Raw genomic sequence first — 15,823 nt, forward strand, 5'->3', positions numbered from 1 at the left:
CCCACATACCGCCCCTCCCCATCCTGGAAGGAGTCGTGACATACAAATGGCACTGCCCTATGTATGAGAAGACTCACCCCCCTTGAATATGTAGTATGGTAAGAATGAAAACTATGGCCTACCCAGGCCCTATGCATCATGGAAACTGAATCCCTAGTCATATGTGTCTCCTGTAGTCCTATCACCCTCGACTCCTGTTTTCTAATAAAATCAAATACCGCCTGTCGTTTTCTGGCTTCCCGCAGGCCCCGTACATTCCAGGACAAACAATTAAGTGATCCCATCATCCCTCAACATATCACAACACCTCCCATCCTGTTCTCTTAATTTTACATATCCGACCGGCTGGGTCTTTTTTCCCTCCCTCCCCTCCCCCCCCTGCCCCCTCCCCTCCCCCCCCTGCAACCTCCCCCGTAAACCTACCCCTTTCCAAGGGTTGGGGCAACAGAACGTATCTGCCATTACCCATAACAAACATCGGCAGGTCAACTCCGCCCACCATACATTCAACAATGCCATAACTCGTTATGTGCTTTTCCCGCTTAACTGACCATCCCTCCCGCTGCCATTTTCTTACAAATAAACTACCATCCCTTCAGCATATCAATACCCCTCAATGTCCATAAACACATTCCTCCTCTTCTGGTCTTCCGCGGTCCCCGCAACCATGCCCTCCAACTCCAAGTCCAATCAAATGCCAAATCTTGCAATTTTTCCTACGACACCTGGTTCAGTCCTGCATCCCCAGCCTCCATTTGCCAGCCGGTCTGTTCCGGATCAACGCCGTCCCTCTGCCGGTCTCAGCTGACTTTCATGGCTATCCAACCATCTAACCGCTTCTCTCGGTGTCTCAAAAAAGGAAGTTGTTCCCAGCGCCACCACTCTCAAACGGGCAGGATACATCATCGAATATTGCACTTGTAATGCCCTTAGTCGTCTTTTTATATCCATAAACTGTGATCTTTTCCGTTGTACTTCCAAAGAGAAGTCCGGGAAGAAGGACACTTTCACCCCATTAAAGGAGATGTCTTGACGCTCTCTAGCTTTCCTCAGGATCTTGTCTCTATCTTTATAATGTAGAATCTTTATCAGCACCGGTCTCGGCGGCCTTCCGGGAGGGCCAGGTCTGGTCGGCACCCTGTGCGCTCTCTCCACCGCAAATAAAGGGGTCAATTCCTCTCTACCAAATGTGTCTATCAGCCACTTTTCGAAGAAGTCATCCGGATTCGTTCCCTCCACTCTTTCCGGAACCCCCACCAGGCGCACATTATTTCGTCTCAGCCGATTTTCCATATCGTCTGTCTTAGCCATCAATGTCGCCACTGCCTGCGAATGTGCCTGCACATCCTGCTTTATGTGAGGAATCGCATCCTCCATGTCTGAGACTCTCCCTTCCACGGCAGTGGTGCGTTCCGCAACTTTCTGCAAATCATTCCTGAGCAGCAAAATGTCCTCCTTCAATCCACCCATCTGATTTGCTAAGGTGTTAAGGACCATAGAATTCTGCTTCACCGCTGCCAAAATGTCCTTTAGGGAGGGTTCCTCCTTCCTTACTCCACTTTTCCCTCCAGCACCTGGCTGATCCTGCATGGCGCCACTCATCTCCTCCTCCTCGCTTCTCATGTCCCCCGCCAAAGGAGAATACCTGGATCCATATGATGAGCTTCCAGCTTCCTGATCTCCAGCCGACTTTCGCTGCTGTGCAGCCGCCCCCCCTGCTCTCGGCGTGCGGGCGAACCTCTCCAGCTTTTCCACAACTTCCTGCCGGAGGCCTCTATTGCGGCCTTCCTTCTCCTCTGCGCCATCTTGAGCGCGGGACCCGGGACTCGCTGGCGGCGACTTCTGCTTCTTAGAGCGCGTCATTATGACCGGGTATTCGTGCTCCTCCACCTCCAGACTCTGGTAAGCCCCTAGGGAAGCTATTTTCCCCGAGTTTTACGGGATATATGCACTTTAACGGATGATTACAGCAGGAGCTCCGGTCACACACGTCCTCTCACATTCACCTCTAGGCCACGCCCCCCTTTTCATAACAATTTTAATGGTAAAAAACGCTGGTGGTGTTGTGGTACAAACAGACGTTTCCTCATGCAGATTAGCCCCAACCAATGGAGATAATCTGCATGTGGCTACCAAACACTGGAAACTGCATGAAGCGACCGGTCACTTTTTTTCCAGTGAGTCTGTTTGCAATTTCACCCGCTGAAAACTACGCTTTGTATGAATGGGCAGTTTCTCATTGAACACAATGGAAGGCTTTATAAAAGCAGAATTCATGCGGATTACACCGCAGAAAACGCGACAGAATCCGTGTGAATTAGGCCTAAGACTCCCAAACAAACTAAAATGGAATTCTTGTCTTACGTATGACTCCGATACACTGCTAGGAACAATGTTCACGTATTTGCAGCACTAAGCATGGGAAAACTAGACTATACATTTTTTTCTGCCCAGTCTTCCCTATACCAAAAACACAACAGACCCAAATTTGAAAAAAAAAAACAAAACACACTGCATCCTGTTTTAGATTATTATAAAAATATTTCCCTGTCATGAAAAGGTTAAAGAAGCACAGGGGCCGTGCGTGACACAGGGATTCAAACACCGAAGAGAGAATTTCTGCGTCATGCAACACTCCCTTAGTTGCTGCTCTACACAACACTTTATCCGTTTAACCCGGACTGCTTCTTTAAGGGTAAACTATATCTAAATGTATGCAGAAAAAGAAGGCTATACCAGTTCCCATTAAAATGCTTTCAGGTTTGCTTTGATAAATGAGACACTTGATTGACACTTTCCATGGTTTACAGCAGGGGTCTCAAACTCGGCCGGGTAAGTGGGCCGCATATAGAAAAAATGGGAAGTTGACGGGCCGCATTACTTTCAAATTTGATACAATACAAAATTATTATTAATTAGTTATTTGAACTACAATAACATTATATTACTATAATAATAATACTACATTACTACAATAATACCGCTAGGTTTAAAATGAGATATTTCTCCACGTGCTTATTTCAACAATCCAGCTTTCCAGTTTAAGTGTCGCTAAATGCAGTCCGGCGGCTCAGTTCGCAGCGTTTGGCAGACACACATGTCAAAATTGGGCAGTGCCCTCGGTGGATGCTGCCGCAGTGCCCTCGGTGGATGCTGCCGCAGTGCCCTCGGTGGATAATGCAACACACCCCTAGATAAGGCCACAGTGCCCTCCGCAGATGCTACCACAGTGATGTCAGGGTCTTGCCCAGAGCTGGAGTCCCGGAGAAGAGCCGCTTCTAGCACTCGAACTACAGTAGATTTGTGACTGCAGCTCTGGATGTGACTGGAGTATAGCACATTATATAATAGTAGAGTTGTGACTGGAGCTCTGGATTTGTTTGGAGTATAAAACAAGATGTTTGCATCTGCATCTACTGATCTTGCAGTAGAGTTGTGAGTGTAGCTGTGGATGTCTCTGGAGTATAGTACATGATGTTACAGTAGAGTTGTGAGTGCAGCTCTGGATGTGACTGGAGTATAACATGTTACAGTAGAGTGGTGACTGCAGCTCTGGATGTGACTGGAGTAAAGTACATGATATAATAGTAGAGTTGTGAGTGCAGCCTGGGATTCCAGCTCTGCTCCTGACATCACTGTCCATATATGGACAGAGATGTCAGGGGCAACCCCAGAGCTGGAGTCCCGGGCAGAGCGCTAGTAGGCTCTTCCTGGGACTCCAGCTGTGCTCCTGACATCACTGGGACTCCTGCTCTGGGGAAGCCCCTGACATCATTGTCGATATATGGACAGCGATGTCAGAGGCTTCCCCAGAGCAGAGCCTATACTAGCGCTCTGCCCGGGACTCCGCTCTGGGGAAGACCCTGACACACTGTCCATATATGGGCAGCGATGTCAGGGAATTCCACAGAGTCCCGGAGCAGAGCCGATACTAGCCCCCTGCCCGGGACTCCGCTCTGGGGAAGACCCTGACACACTGTCCATATATGGGCAGCGATGTCAGGGAATTCCACAGAGTCCTGGAGCAGAGCCTGTACTAGCGCTCTGCCCGGGACTCCAGCTCTGGGGAAGCCCCAGACATCGCTGTTCATATGTGGACAGCGATGTCAGGGAATTCCAGGGTCTCGGAGCAGAGCCGATACTAGCGGCTCTGTGTCCCGCGGGCCGCAGATGACGGCCCCAGGGGCCGCATGCGGCCCGCGGGCTTGAGACCCCTGGTTTACAGTAAGGCCCCATGCACACAAATTTATTTTTGCGGCCGCAATTCACCCACAAATGTGCAGGTGAATTGCGGCCCCATTCATTTCAATGGGCCCATGCACACGACCGTGGTTTCCACGGTCCGTGAATTGCCGAGGAGCCTGGACTGCAAAAAGATCGGACATGTCTTATTACGGCCGCATCTTGCGGTCCAGGCTCGTTGAAATTAATGCACACGGCAATGTGCACAGTCCATGATTTGCGGGCGGCCCCGGATGACAATGCGGTCGTGTGCATGAGGCCAAAGGCGATATATCTAACATGTTTACAACAGTTTTCTGGTGTTAAAAAGTTGTAGATTTTAATGCATGCCATAGTTGTGTTCAAATTTTCTCGCCACTTTCCGAAAGTGGAGCAATAAATGGGCAGGGCTTAGCCAAAGGTAGCAGGGGCTCCACTGGTACGACAGATTCATCATAACAGACAGCCAAAGATGCGCCAAATATATGAAGGTGTGTCAATATATTTGTCGCATTTCTCGCAGATGTATATTAGTTTAAGACTGGCCAGTCTTAATATATTTCGCCCACTATTTTTTTAAATCTCCTTAAATTATATAGCTGGCAGCGGATTCAGTAATAAGAAAAACAAGTGAGACCAGGAGGATGAATGGCATATAGTAATTGCACGGTAAAAATAGTTCAGAAAATAATTAAGCTGAGGCAGTGAAGCACAGACGGCCAGGTAATTAATGAGAATTAATAGACAGGGATGATGGTGATAAATGTGGATGACGACTGGAGGTTACATGTGGAGATGGCTGAAGGGATTACTGCATTACCTTCACTTTGCTGCTCCTCTGCTTCTTTTTCGTCTTCGCTTTCTGGCTTTGGTTTTGAAAAGAGGTGTTCATGTAGGTCTTTAGGAATTCTACAAAATAAAAATGTAAATGGGTTAGACCAAAAAAAGAACAAACAGCTTGTACTAATTAACACATACATATATGAAAGACAAGAGGCACTTGTGATCAGATAAGAATGTACTGTACTTCAGTCACCTATAACACTTTAGGGCTTTAACGTCTGCGTTCGGGTTTTTCGTTGTCATAGGAGCAGAACAAAAAAAAAAATTAAAAATCTTGAGTCGCCGTATCGGTCACATGACAAAAAACAAAAAGGTGCCTAATGGAACACATGGACTTTATTGGGTTCCAGTCATGCGTCTGTTTTGCAGCATGCAGCGCTATTATGTCTGTCAAAAAGCGCCTGGCACAGATGTGAACATAACGTAAAACTTGTGTCTACTTTGGACAATCCATTTTTATTAAAATGGTCCTCTGACAAGAAGTTAATTATCCCCCTAGTGTACAATTCTCCTGCAGCGCATCTGCAGGATTAATAAGACCATTACAATATCTATGGATAGTCTGTGTATTAAACAGACATGCTGCATCCTGCAGAGAGACCTGCTCGGATTCCTCTAATACTAATGTAGATTAGGTAAACCGTAGTATAGTCCGTTTTCCAACAAAGCACCTAATTCCAGAGTTATCCATTCCTGTAGAGCGTCGGTTAGAAATGCATAGAGGAATTGACATCTGGTCGACACATAAGAGGCTGTAGGTTTTGCAGAGTCTGAGCGCAACTACGTGGGACCACGGAAGGACCAGAATGAAGAAGATAACGCAGGAATTAAGTGCTCTGGTAAGAAAACGAACGACACCATGAGGACTAGCCTGGGTGCATTTTGGTATAATGGGATTTACGGAAACAGCGTAGCACGGCAAGCTACCCTGTTCCCGGAACTTGGAAGGCTATGGAAACATCACTCAGCAGTTTCTGGGAAACCTGGCCAGTCAGTGGTCACAGCCTAGCGACAGAAGGTAGAACAGAAGTTTAGGGGGCCACCTTAATAGTCAGTGGCTACAACCCAGGGACAAAAAAGGAAGGACGGGGGCAGGTCACATGTCCCATTCTAGGGATAAGTGGGACCCGCATCGATCAGACATTTATGGCATATCCTGTGAATATGGCATAAAATGTCCAAGATGGGAATACTAAGCTTGTTTTTGCTGAACTTGAAAAGCATAAAACAAGGATATCATCCACCTGAGACGGTTTTGATACAGAAGGTCCTAAATTTCAAATCTCATAGATTTTAAACCAATTGTAATATACAAAAAAAAAAAAAAAAAAAAAAAGATTGAAATATGACAACCATCAGGAAGTACAAATGCATAGGGAAGCTGGCTTCATGGTCAAATCTGAACTAGCTAAAAACCGTTACACTCTATATCGAATACGTTATCCTTTATCCATCACCATGACACATAAAAGGCCACATAATAAAAACACAAGATTAAAAACAAGTGTGTCAAGCAGGAGATTGCATTAATAAAGTTTGCTTTGTTGGGTCAGAGGCACATTCTCCCACTGCAGATAAAGGCCTGGCTCGAAAGAGACTTGTAGGACGTCAGCCATTCGCTTCACTGCACGTGCACACAGGCAGAGTAAAGAAGGAGAACATGTGACAAGACCAACGTAAGAGTAAATTGGTTTCCATACGGTTTGGTAAATCTCTACACCCCACCCTTCAGCAGCGTAGGGAGTAGGAGCTCCCGAGTTACAGCGAGGCATAGATGAAGTCTCCCACCACAACACATTCTTCATGTGTTTCGAACATTTCCTAAGATCCGCTTTTATGTTTTATTAATGATTATTTTAGGAGGACTATAAACATTGCGATGTGGCGTAATTCTACTTCAAAACAAACACTTATCAACGTAATACATAATAATGCTTTGCATGTGTTAACATGACCAATTAAAAAGGACATAAGTGTACAAATGTTCAGAACCCTAAAATAAAAGTACATGGAAATTAAAAACTTATTAGATGCAGTTATTCAAGTAAAGTTCCGCACACGATTTTGTACATGACGCACAAGAATACAGCACCAAACCAAATGGAGAAACAAAAACTGAATAGGACGCAAATAGTTTAATTTAGAAGATTCTCTTGAATGCAGTGAGAAGCATACGGACATAGGGCCGAGTCATGCCGTTTTCACACCTACCCAGCTTATAAATATCAAGTTAATACACAAGAACACCACAAAGGTTAAACGGTTTGTGTATCAAAACCCTTACTCTTGTAAAACATTAACGGATTCCAATAGGTAATATAGTCCGACAGTCCTGGGGTCCTTCAATGGTCAGGTATTTTCCCATTTCACTTTACCAGATTCCCTTTTATATTATTGTTTTAAGGACTCCTTCCCTCTTTTGAACAGACAAACAAAATCTCTTGGTAATGCGACATCAAAACTATGAAGTGTTCACATACAACGAAGGGGATTTAACAGCTAGGTTTCAAGAATGTTGGAAGTACTTTGGATTTTTCATTGGTAGGTCAGAACAGTAATAGTGGACTATAGAGCTCTGTGTGTCATGTTCATGACTCCCTTATTCCCACAGCTTTTCTCCTAATCTCCCTGGTTATGCTCCATTCCCTTGTATCCCAAGACCTGAACATAACACTCTTTGTTGCCCATCTTCCTGCTCACTTGTCGTATATTCATAATTGTGCTTCAGTACGAGTGACGTGCCTGTTAAAATGTCTGCAGGTCCTGTATCCTGCTTCATCCACATTTGAAAGAGATAATAAATCTTCCTTCTCAAACCTTGGAGTCCAAGAAGGAGTACACCAGGGGTATGTTCACACAGGGCAGATACGCTGCGTACAAGTACACAGCGTATCCGCCCTGGTCCCCGCAGGGAATTCTTAAATTGTGATGCAGTCTTTCGGCCGGAATGCCGCTGCGGGAAATTTCTCGTAAAAAACATCACATCTATACTCACCCGTAGCCATGGTGACGTGTCCCTCTGACATCCTGCAGCCCGGCCTCCTGAAATGACATTTCGTTCCATGTGACCGCTGCAGCCTGGGATTGGCTGCAACAGTCACATGAGATGAAGAGTCATCCCTTGAGGCCAGTCTGATCGCAGGAGCACAGAGTTCTGGATAAATCGGATATATTTTTTTCCTGAATTGCGCTTTTTGCGGCGAAATCTCAGCATTTCCGCTGCAAAAATTGCAATATCTGCTATTTGTTGCGTCTTTTAACCTTTCCACTGAATTCAATGGGGAAAACCCGCAACAAAAACGCAGTGATTTGACAGCATAAAACGGACATACTGCGGATTAAAACACCGCACCGCAGGTCAATTTATCAACTGTTTTGCGGCTGTTTTTTTATGCAGTGTGTGGATGAGATTTGTTCAAACCTCATCCACTCTGCTGCTACAGTAATAAGCTGTGGATTTTCCGTAATGAAATACGTTGCAGAAAATCTGTAGCATTTGTGCTACGCGTAAACCCGGCCTAACAGTATGTAAGCGAATAAATCCTATGTGCCAACTTTGTACAAGCTGTAATGTAAACACAAACAAGCAAGCAGACCCTCCCGAAGGCAGAGAAAAGCAACTTCCAGAATGAAGAGACTAAAAAAGGAAACAAAGAAAAGTGCTGAAAATGTAAATAAGGGCCTGTTCACATCAGCGTTCAGTTTCAGTTGATGGGTTCTGTCAGACCTTTCCGTCGGAGGAACCCATCAACGGAAAGGCATACATTTCAATAGTAATGCTTCCGTGGAAAATGGTTTCCGTTTTTTTGACGGAATCAATAGTGCATTCGACTAGGCTATTGTTTCCCCCCACAAAAAAAGGTAAACCTTACGGAACGGAGACAAACAGATACCATTTGCAACGGGAGCATTACCATTGAAATCAATGGTAATGCAAACAGAAGCTATGGTTTCCATTTGCCTTTCCGTTGATGGGTTCCTCCAATAGAACGGTCTGACTGAACCCATTAACGGAAGCCCAACGCAGATGTGAACAAGTCCTAATAAACGAATCCATACAATATTGGGGATGCCAAACCTAACTGAGCATATTGAGGAACACTGTCCAATGTATGCCAAAAAGCATATTTTGGCATAGGTCTGTTTCACTATAGGGTATGGATCTGTTCAGTATGTAAGCCAGGGACATTTCCCGTCATACACCGAACGCACAAACTAAATGAGGTCTAAACATAGCCCAAGAATGAAAATGACAAGATCTTATACCTAATCTAACCGCGTTTCTGGAATTAGAAAACGCATGCAGCCTCGAACCTTGAGAGAAAGAAAACGTTGAACAAAAGACTTCACCCACTTTTATGTTCAAAACATTTTCTCAGTTTAAGTTAACAAAAAACAGCTTTTCCATAAACTTTAATACAAGATTTAATGTCTTAATTACACTTTTCATTTCAAGCATTAATATGTACCATCACACCAATATCTGGGAGCAGATCCGATGGCTCAGGTCCCGAGCTTCATAACATGTGGTGTAGATTTCTCGCTCTTGCACAAGTGATAATGAGTGAATGTTACTTATTCATTGAAGACCTGGAAAGGCCTCAACCGAAAAAGCAGGCAGTGAATCATTAATATTAATAAACAAACAGACTTTAAATACCTCTGTAGTGTCTCATGCCTCAATAACCATCTTCAAAATCCCAGTACATAGCCTAACCAAGCCAGCATGTGGACATCCTGGCACCCACTCTACCCTGGAGAGCACTGAACATATTAACTGCAGTATCTGGGAAGGGTAACAAGCTATTTTCACCCAAAACCAGGCGAGACATTCCAAGACTTCTCCGGCAGTTTGGGTGTGAAAAGGTGGACCAAGTGCTATTCTAAAATTTCTAAATAAGCCAGAAGCAAGTGGAGAATGTTATGCCGCTATAAGTACGTGGACAGGATTGTCAATCTTACACAACTAGTCATGCATCAAGGTACTAAGAAACATTATATATCGGAGTTGCCAACAGAGTATAGAAAAGTTACTTTATTGTCCTGGGTAATTCGATATCTGGTGCCTAAAGTGTCACACTGAAATGCAATCATTGATTGCTCATGTCTGGTAACCAAGAGGATGTGACATGGAGCAGAAGGGACTGTTGGAGCTTTAAAAAGTTGTTTGCAGCTTGAAGTCTGAATGTTTGTGTTTTTATTTTTTTTATTTGTCCTGTCCTAGCATTCTTTATTTCTGGTGGCTTTGTAACAATTTTACGCGCAGACCAAAGTATTTGTTTTTTAAAAGTAAACTTGTGGTCCTAGAACATGAACTTTCAATGTGCTCAGACCCTGTAGAGAAGCACACGGAGCTCCTATGAAGGCATACAGAGGTACAGTATAGGTCCACAGAAGGCTATGAGCACCATATTACAGATCTATACAGCACAAATCCATGAGCCCTTAGGCTTCATCTTTCTGTTCTTTATTAACTTGTGGAGAGACCTCCCAGCGCATGCGCTGAACGCATCCGTAGGCCCTCATTCACCCGGCATACGCTGGTATATTTTTTTTTTTCTTAGCTGTATAGGAATAGCATAGTACACGATTCTTTACAGAGCAATACAGTAAAACAAAAAAAAGACACCTTTTCCCTATGGGCGACATACTACTGTATGCCTACACAGTGGCATACGTCGCAGCCTTCCGTCGGAGGTTTACGTCAGGAGATCCTCCCAACATACACCTCTGACAGAAGGCTCAAACACTATATGAACAGAAACACAACGCTTCATCTGCAACTAGAAGGATAGCAAGACTGCAAACAGGACTGTAAAGCTTGACCTAATTGCAGGACATCTACCAGCGCCTAAAATGGAAAGCTTTAAATCTATTCCTATGACAGCATGCACTATGGAAATTTCATGTAAAAAGTGTGCTTTAGAATACCTTAAGGCAGAGAATCGTTTGGCTTTTGCTTTATCCAGGAATTTCTTGCACTTCGCTATTCTATCGTCCAAATCTTGAAGCAATGCTTTTGAGCTGTGCTTTACAGCACTTTTCGGATCTGCACTGGTTTTTTCATCATTTTCCGTTTCAGTAATGTGTGCACTTTGATCATCTTCCTCTTCTGACAAGAGGTCTTCTTCCTGTGAATCCAATTCTGAAATGTCTGACATTCCATCTATTTCTATCGGCACCAAGTCTTCGTTTGAAAATTCTGAAGCAACGTTAATTTTTCCAAAGTTTTGTCGAACATTTGATAGAATTTCTTTTATCTCCTCCTTTTCCAAATTAGCAGCTTCCTGGACATCTGTGATTGTGTTTTCATTGCTTAATTCCTCATCCACACTGGTTTCAGCTGCCGTTGGTAATGAGGTTTGCTGAGGAAAGAAAGAATATAATTATATGATAACAAATATTATAGATTTAACCCGACAAATCTCCCATCGCTATCTGTGATGAGGAACAATCAAGTTTTCCCATGGCTTTCTACATTTCCGCTCATTTAAGAGAATGTATCTTGAGAAAATGTATCTATTGTTTAAATCTAACAAATATGTGTTTAGCTTAAAGAGGCTCTGTCACCAGATTTTGCAACCCCTATCTGCTATTGCAGCAGATCGGCGCTGCAATGTAGATTACAGTAACGTTTTTATTTTTAAAAAACGAGCATTTTTGGCCAAGTTATGAGCATTTTTGTATTTATGCAAATGAGGCTTGCAAAAGTACAACTGGGCGTGTTGAAAAGTAAAAGTCCAAGTGGGCGTGTATTATGTGCGTACATCGGGGCGTTTTTACTTTTTACTAGCTGGGCGTTAGGAATGGGAGTGTATGATGCTGACGAATCAGCATCATCCACTTCTGTTCGTTAACACCCAGCTTCTGGCAGTGCAGACACACAGCGTGTTGTCGAGAGATCACGCTGTGACGTCACTCACTTCCTGCCCCAGGTCCTGCATCGTGTCGGCCACATCGACACCAGAGGCTACAGTTGATTCTGCAGCAGCATCAGCGTTTGCAGGTAAGTAGCTACATCGACTTACCTGTAAACGCCGATGCTGCTGCAGAATCATCTGTAGCCTCTGGTGCCGATGTGTCCTCGCTCGTCCGACACGATGCAGGACCTGGGGCAGGAAGTGAGTGACGTCACAGCGTGATCTCTGGAGAACACGCTGTGTGTCTGCACTGCCAGAATCTGGGCGTTGTGAAGAGAAGTGGATGATACTTCTATACACAACGCCCAGCTAGTAAAAGTAGTAAAAAACGCCCCGATGTAACGAACACAATACACGCCCACTTGGACTTTTACTTTAAACACGCCCAGTTGGACTTTAGCAAGCCTCATTTGCATAAATACAAAAATGGTCATAACTTGGCCAAAAATGCTCATTTTTTAAAAATAAAAACGTTACTGTAATCTACATTGCAGCGCCGATCTGCTGCAATAGCAGATAGGGGTTGCAAAATCTGGTGACAGAGCCTCTTTAAGTTTTGGTGGTTTTTAAAATCTTCCATGACACTATATATTAAAAAAAAATACGGAATTTTTTATTTTTTTTCCACTGACCGCTGCCCTTCACAAAAGGCTGACACCTGTATTGTAAAGATGACTGCAGCTTGGGTGCAGGATCCGCAGTCTACTGAAAAGTTATGTAAATAAAAGGGAAACCGAACAAGCAAAAAAAAATAAAAAATACATGTAACACAATAAAAAAAATGGTACCTTTGGAGGTGGCTCTGCATTTGGCGGTTTTACAAAGAAAGGAATTCTCCCTCTTTGCCAATCATTGAGTACCATCTTTGAAACAGTTTGACGATCTGGTTCGCCACCCTTTAAATGGGAATTAAAATAATAGTATTATCAAAAATGTTAAAAGAATGGTTCAATTAGCAAAAAAAACCACACACCACACTTCTAATAAATAGCTAGCAACTTTCATTAGCATGTCCATTTTGTTTAACAGAGCAAATAATGTAGGTTAAAACTGAATAAAATCGGACCGAAATCGGACAGAAATTTGGCCCCTATTCAGGAGGAATCTATAGGGATGGCCCACACAACACAGCCAGGTTTCTGTATAGCCATCAACTCATTTATTTCAGCTCTCCGCTCAAACAAAACTGAAAAGCCAATAATGATTAATTACATACCTATGTATTTCTACATTGAGCAGTTATTTATGAAAAAAAATAAAATAAATCCCCCCCAAAAAAATCGCCACTTTAAATCATTTCCTGCAACGTGCCGTACACTTATGGTGCTGTGCAGGAAGTAAATCCTGCCAGCGCCATACACGTACAGCGCAGGGATGCAATCTAATGTTGCCTGGGGGCCAGTGGTTTTAGGGCAGCATAGGTTGGCTAAAATATTCATCGAGATAAGCAGGACGACATTAATGAAAAACGCTGCCCATCCATGATCTCTTTCTATCGTACAGATCTTAATTCCTGACACCCTCTAGTAATATTTCTATACATATTGTTCTAGGAAGGTACAGATTGCGGAGATACAGCTTGTAGGAGTTTTAAGGGCAATGCTCCCTAGGGAAAAGAAAAAAAAAAAAAGCATGCAAGAAAAAATCCAGAAGGAATAATACAGTCATTCTAATGCACTCTATATGTGACTACCCTTTATAGAGCCTTGAAACATGACGACACGGATGAGGCGAAAAACAACTCGGAAACAGTGCGGTCTATAAATGGGTGTCTCTGGTTTGACTATTAACCCAAGTCAAGCCTCTATAAGGGGGGGTTAGACATTGACATCAGGGTAGTCCCCTATAAAATGGTACAAGAGAAAGTTTTCTTCCTTCTGGAGAACTATTTTGTATACATATCGTTAAATATTAGCAGTGGTTTTCTACAAGCTGCACCTAAGTAATGTTAAAGGGAATGTGTTGCCAGCAAAACATGTTTTTTTTTTTTGTTAAACAATTAGTGTATAGGTGATTAAACATTGTTCTAATTATTATTATTTTTTTCACGAGTCAGGAAATATTATAAATTGGATTCAATTTATAATATTTCCCAGCACTGGTCACTAGATGGAGCCATTCCCAAAATTGCAGCATTGCATGTGGTAAAGCAACCACATTGCTTTATGCTGCAAAATTGGGTAAAAATCCCTCGCTCTAGTGAGCTCTCAGAATCCCCCCCTCCTTTATCCTGGCTAGTGCCGGGATAAACGAGGGGTTTGAACGGTCTAACCTCCTTCACTGTGTGTCGTCATTTTTTGAGCTAACACACAGTGTAGAAGGTTAACATACAGTAGTAAACACACTGAAACAGGAACATACATAGAAATAACTTACCTGCTCCAGTCGCCGCCGCTCCCTCCGCTCCATGTGCACAAGTCCGGAAGCCGCGACCGGAAGTAGTAATCTTGCTGTCCGGCCGCGACTTCCGGTCCACAGGAAAATGGCGCCGGACGGCGCGCATTTCAAATTGAACTGTGTGGGAGCGGCGCATGCGCCGTTCCCACACAGCGGCGTACACGAAAGTGGATGGAACGGGCCCCGTTCGCAGTCCCTATGGGACTGGAGCTGCCGTATTCCATGTCTGTATGTGTCGTTAATCGACACATACAGAAATGGGAAAAAAAAATGGCAGCCCCCATAGGAAAGAAAAAGTGTAAAAATAAAAAAAGTAACACAAATTAATCCAAACGTTTTTAATAAAGCACTAACATCTTTAACATATTAAAAAACATTTTTTGGTGACACTGTTCCTTTACGTCTGAAAATAGGTCGTGTGAACCCAGCCTTAAACGAGGCGTATTATGCCTCGTTTTACGTCTGAAAATAGGGCTACAATACGTCGGCAAACATCTGCCCATTCATCTGAATGGGTTTGCCGACGTACTGTGCATGTGCAGACAACCTGTCATTTACGCGTCGTCGTTTGACAGCTGTCAAACGACGACGTGTAAAAATACAGCCTCGTCAAAAGAAGTGCAGGACACTTTTCAGACGTAATTTGAGCCGTTCTTCATTGAACTCAATGAAGCACAGCTCAAAACTTACGGCTGTCAGAGAAGCCTCGCAAAATGCGAGGAGGAGCATTTACGTCTGAAACGAGGCAGCTGTTTTCTCCTGAAAACAGTCTGTCTTTTCAGACGTAAATGCCTGCTATCGTGTGCACATACCCTAAGTACACTGTGAAAGCTAAAAAGGACGATTGCACAATTCAAACCATAAAACATGGTTCAGTATGCAGAAACTGAATTATGCTCTTACCATTGCTGCTTGCAAGTATACAGATTAGTATTTTTTTTATTTTTTTATAGCCATCTCTTGGAACATTTCAATAGTTTTAATGAGAACACCGCTTTCAAATCAAAACATGCCTAGTTCTTACTCATTGATGCAAGAGGTTAAAGTGACAAAACAAAACATTAGGTAGAAAGATACAATTAACATCCTTTTTATTAAATCTTATTCCTAAATTGCCAACAGATTGTTTTTAAAAGCAGTTGCCCTATATTAATAAAGCTTAATAATTGTACAATGAATGGTTGTGCAACTAATACTTTGTATTTACAAACTGGATACATTGTAACAATCAGCGACCAAGACAAAGGCAAGTGAGCATTTAAGCATTTGCTTCTAAAATAGGATTGATCCTGGTGGGAGTGGAGGGAACCTGAAGAGGAGGTGGACTTGTCCCTGGCACTTTTGCGCCTCTTATGGGATCTACCGTGAGACAAAGGGAGAGGAATTAAGCTTGGGTGGCAAGGCAAGTACTCGAAGGATTCAACCATTGTTTGGGAGAGTCT

At 43.4% G+C, this 15,823-nt stretch overlaps 1 protein-coding gene across 1 annotated transcript in view; it reads right to left on the reverse strand.

Moving 5' to 3' along the window:
* GNL2 (G protein nucleolar 2) overlaps window positions 1–15,823 on the reverse strand; it is a 48,986-nt gene that overhangs the window by 5,440 nt on the left and 27,723 nt on the right. Inside the window, exons 12-14 of the mRNA XM_075853256.1 lie at window positions 12,773–12,880; window positions 10,996–11,429; window positions 5,042–5,130 (exon numbers count right to left, since the gene is read on the reverse strand). Coding sequence (XP_075709371.1) covers window positions 5,042–5,130; window positions 10,996–11,429; window positions 12,773–12,880 — 631 coding nt within the window. The remainder of the gene's footprint in view (window positions 1–5,041; window positions 5,131–10,995; window positions 11,430–12,772; window positions 12,881–15,823) is intronic.

Source organism: Rhinoderma darwinii, chromosome 2 (genome assembly GCF_050947455.1).
Source record: "Rhinoderma darwinii isolate aRhiDar2 chromosome 2, aRhiDar2.hap1, whole genome shotgun sequence".
NCBI lineage: Eukaryota > Metazoa > Chordata > Amphibia > Anura > Rhinodermatidae > Rhinoderma > Rhinoderma darwinii.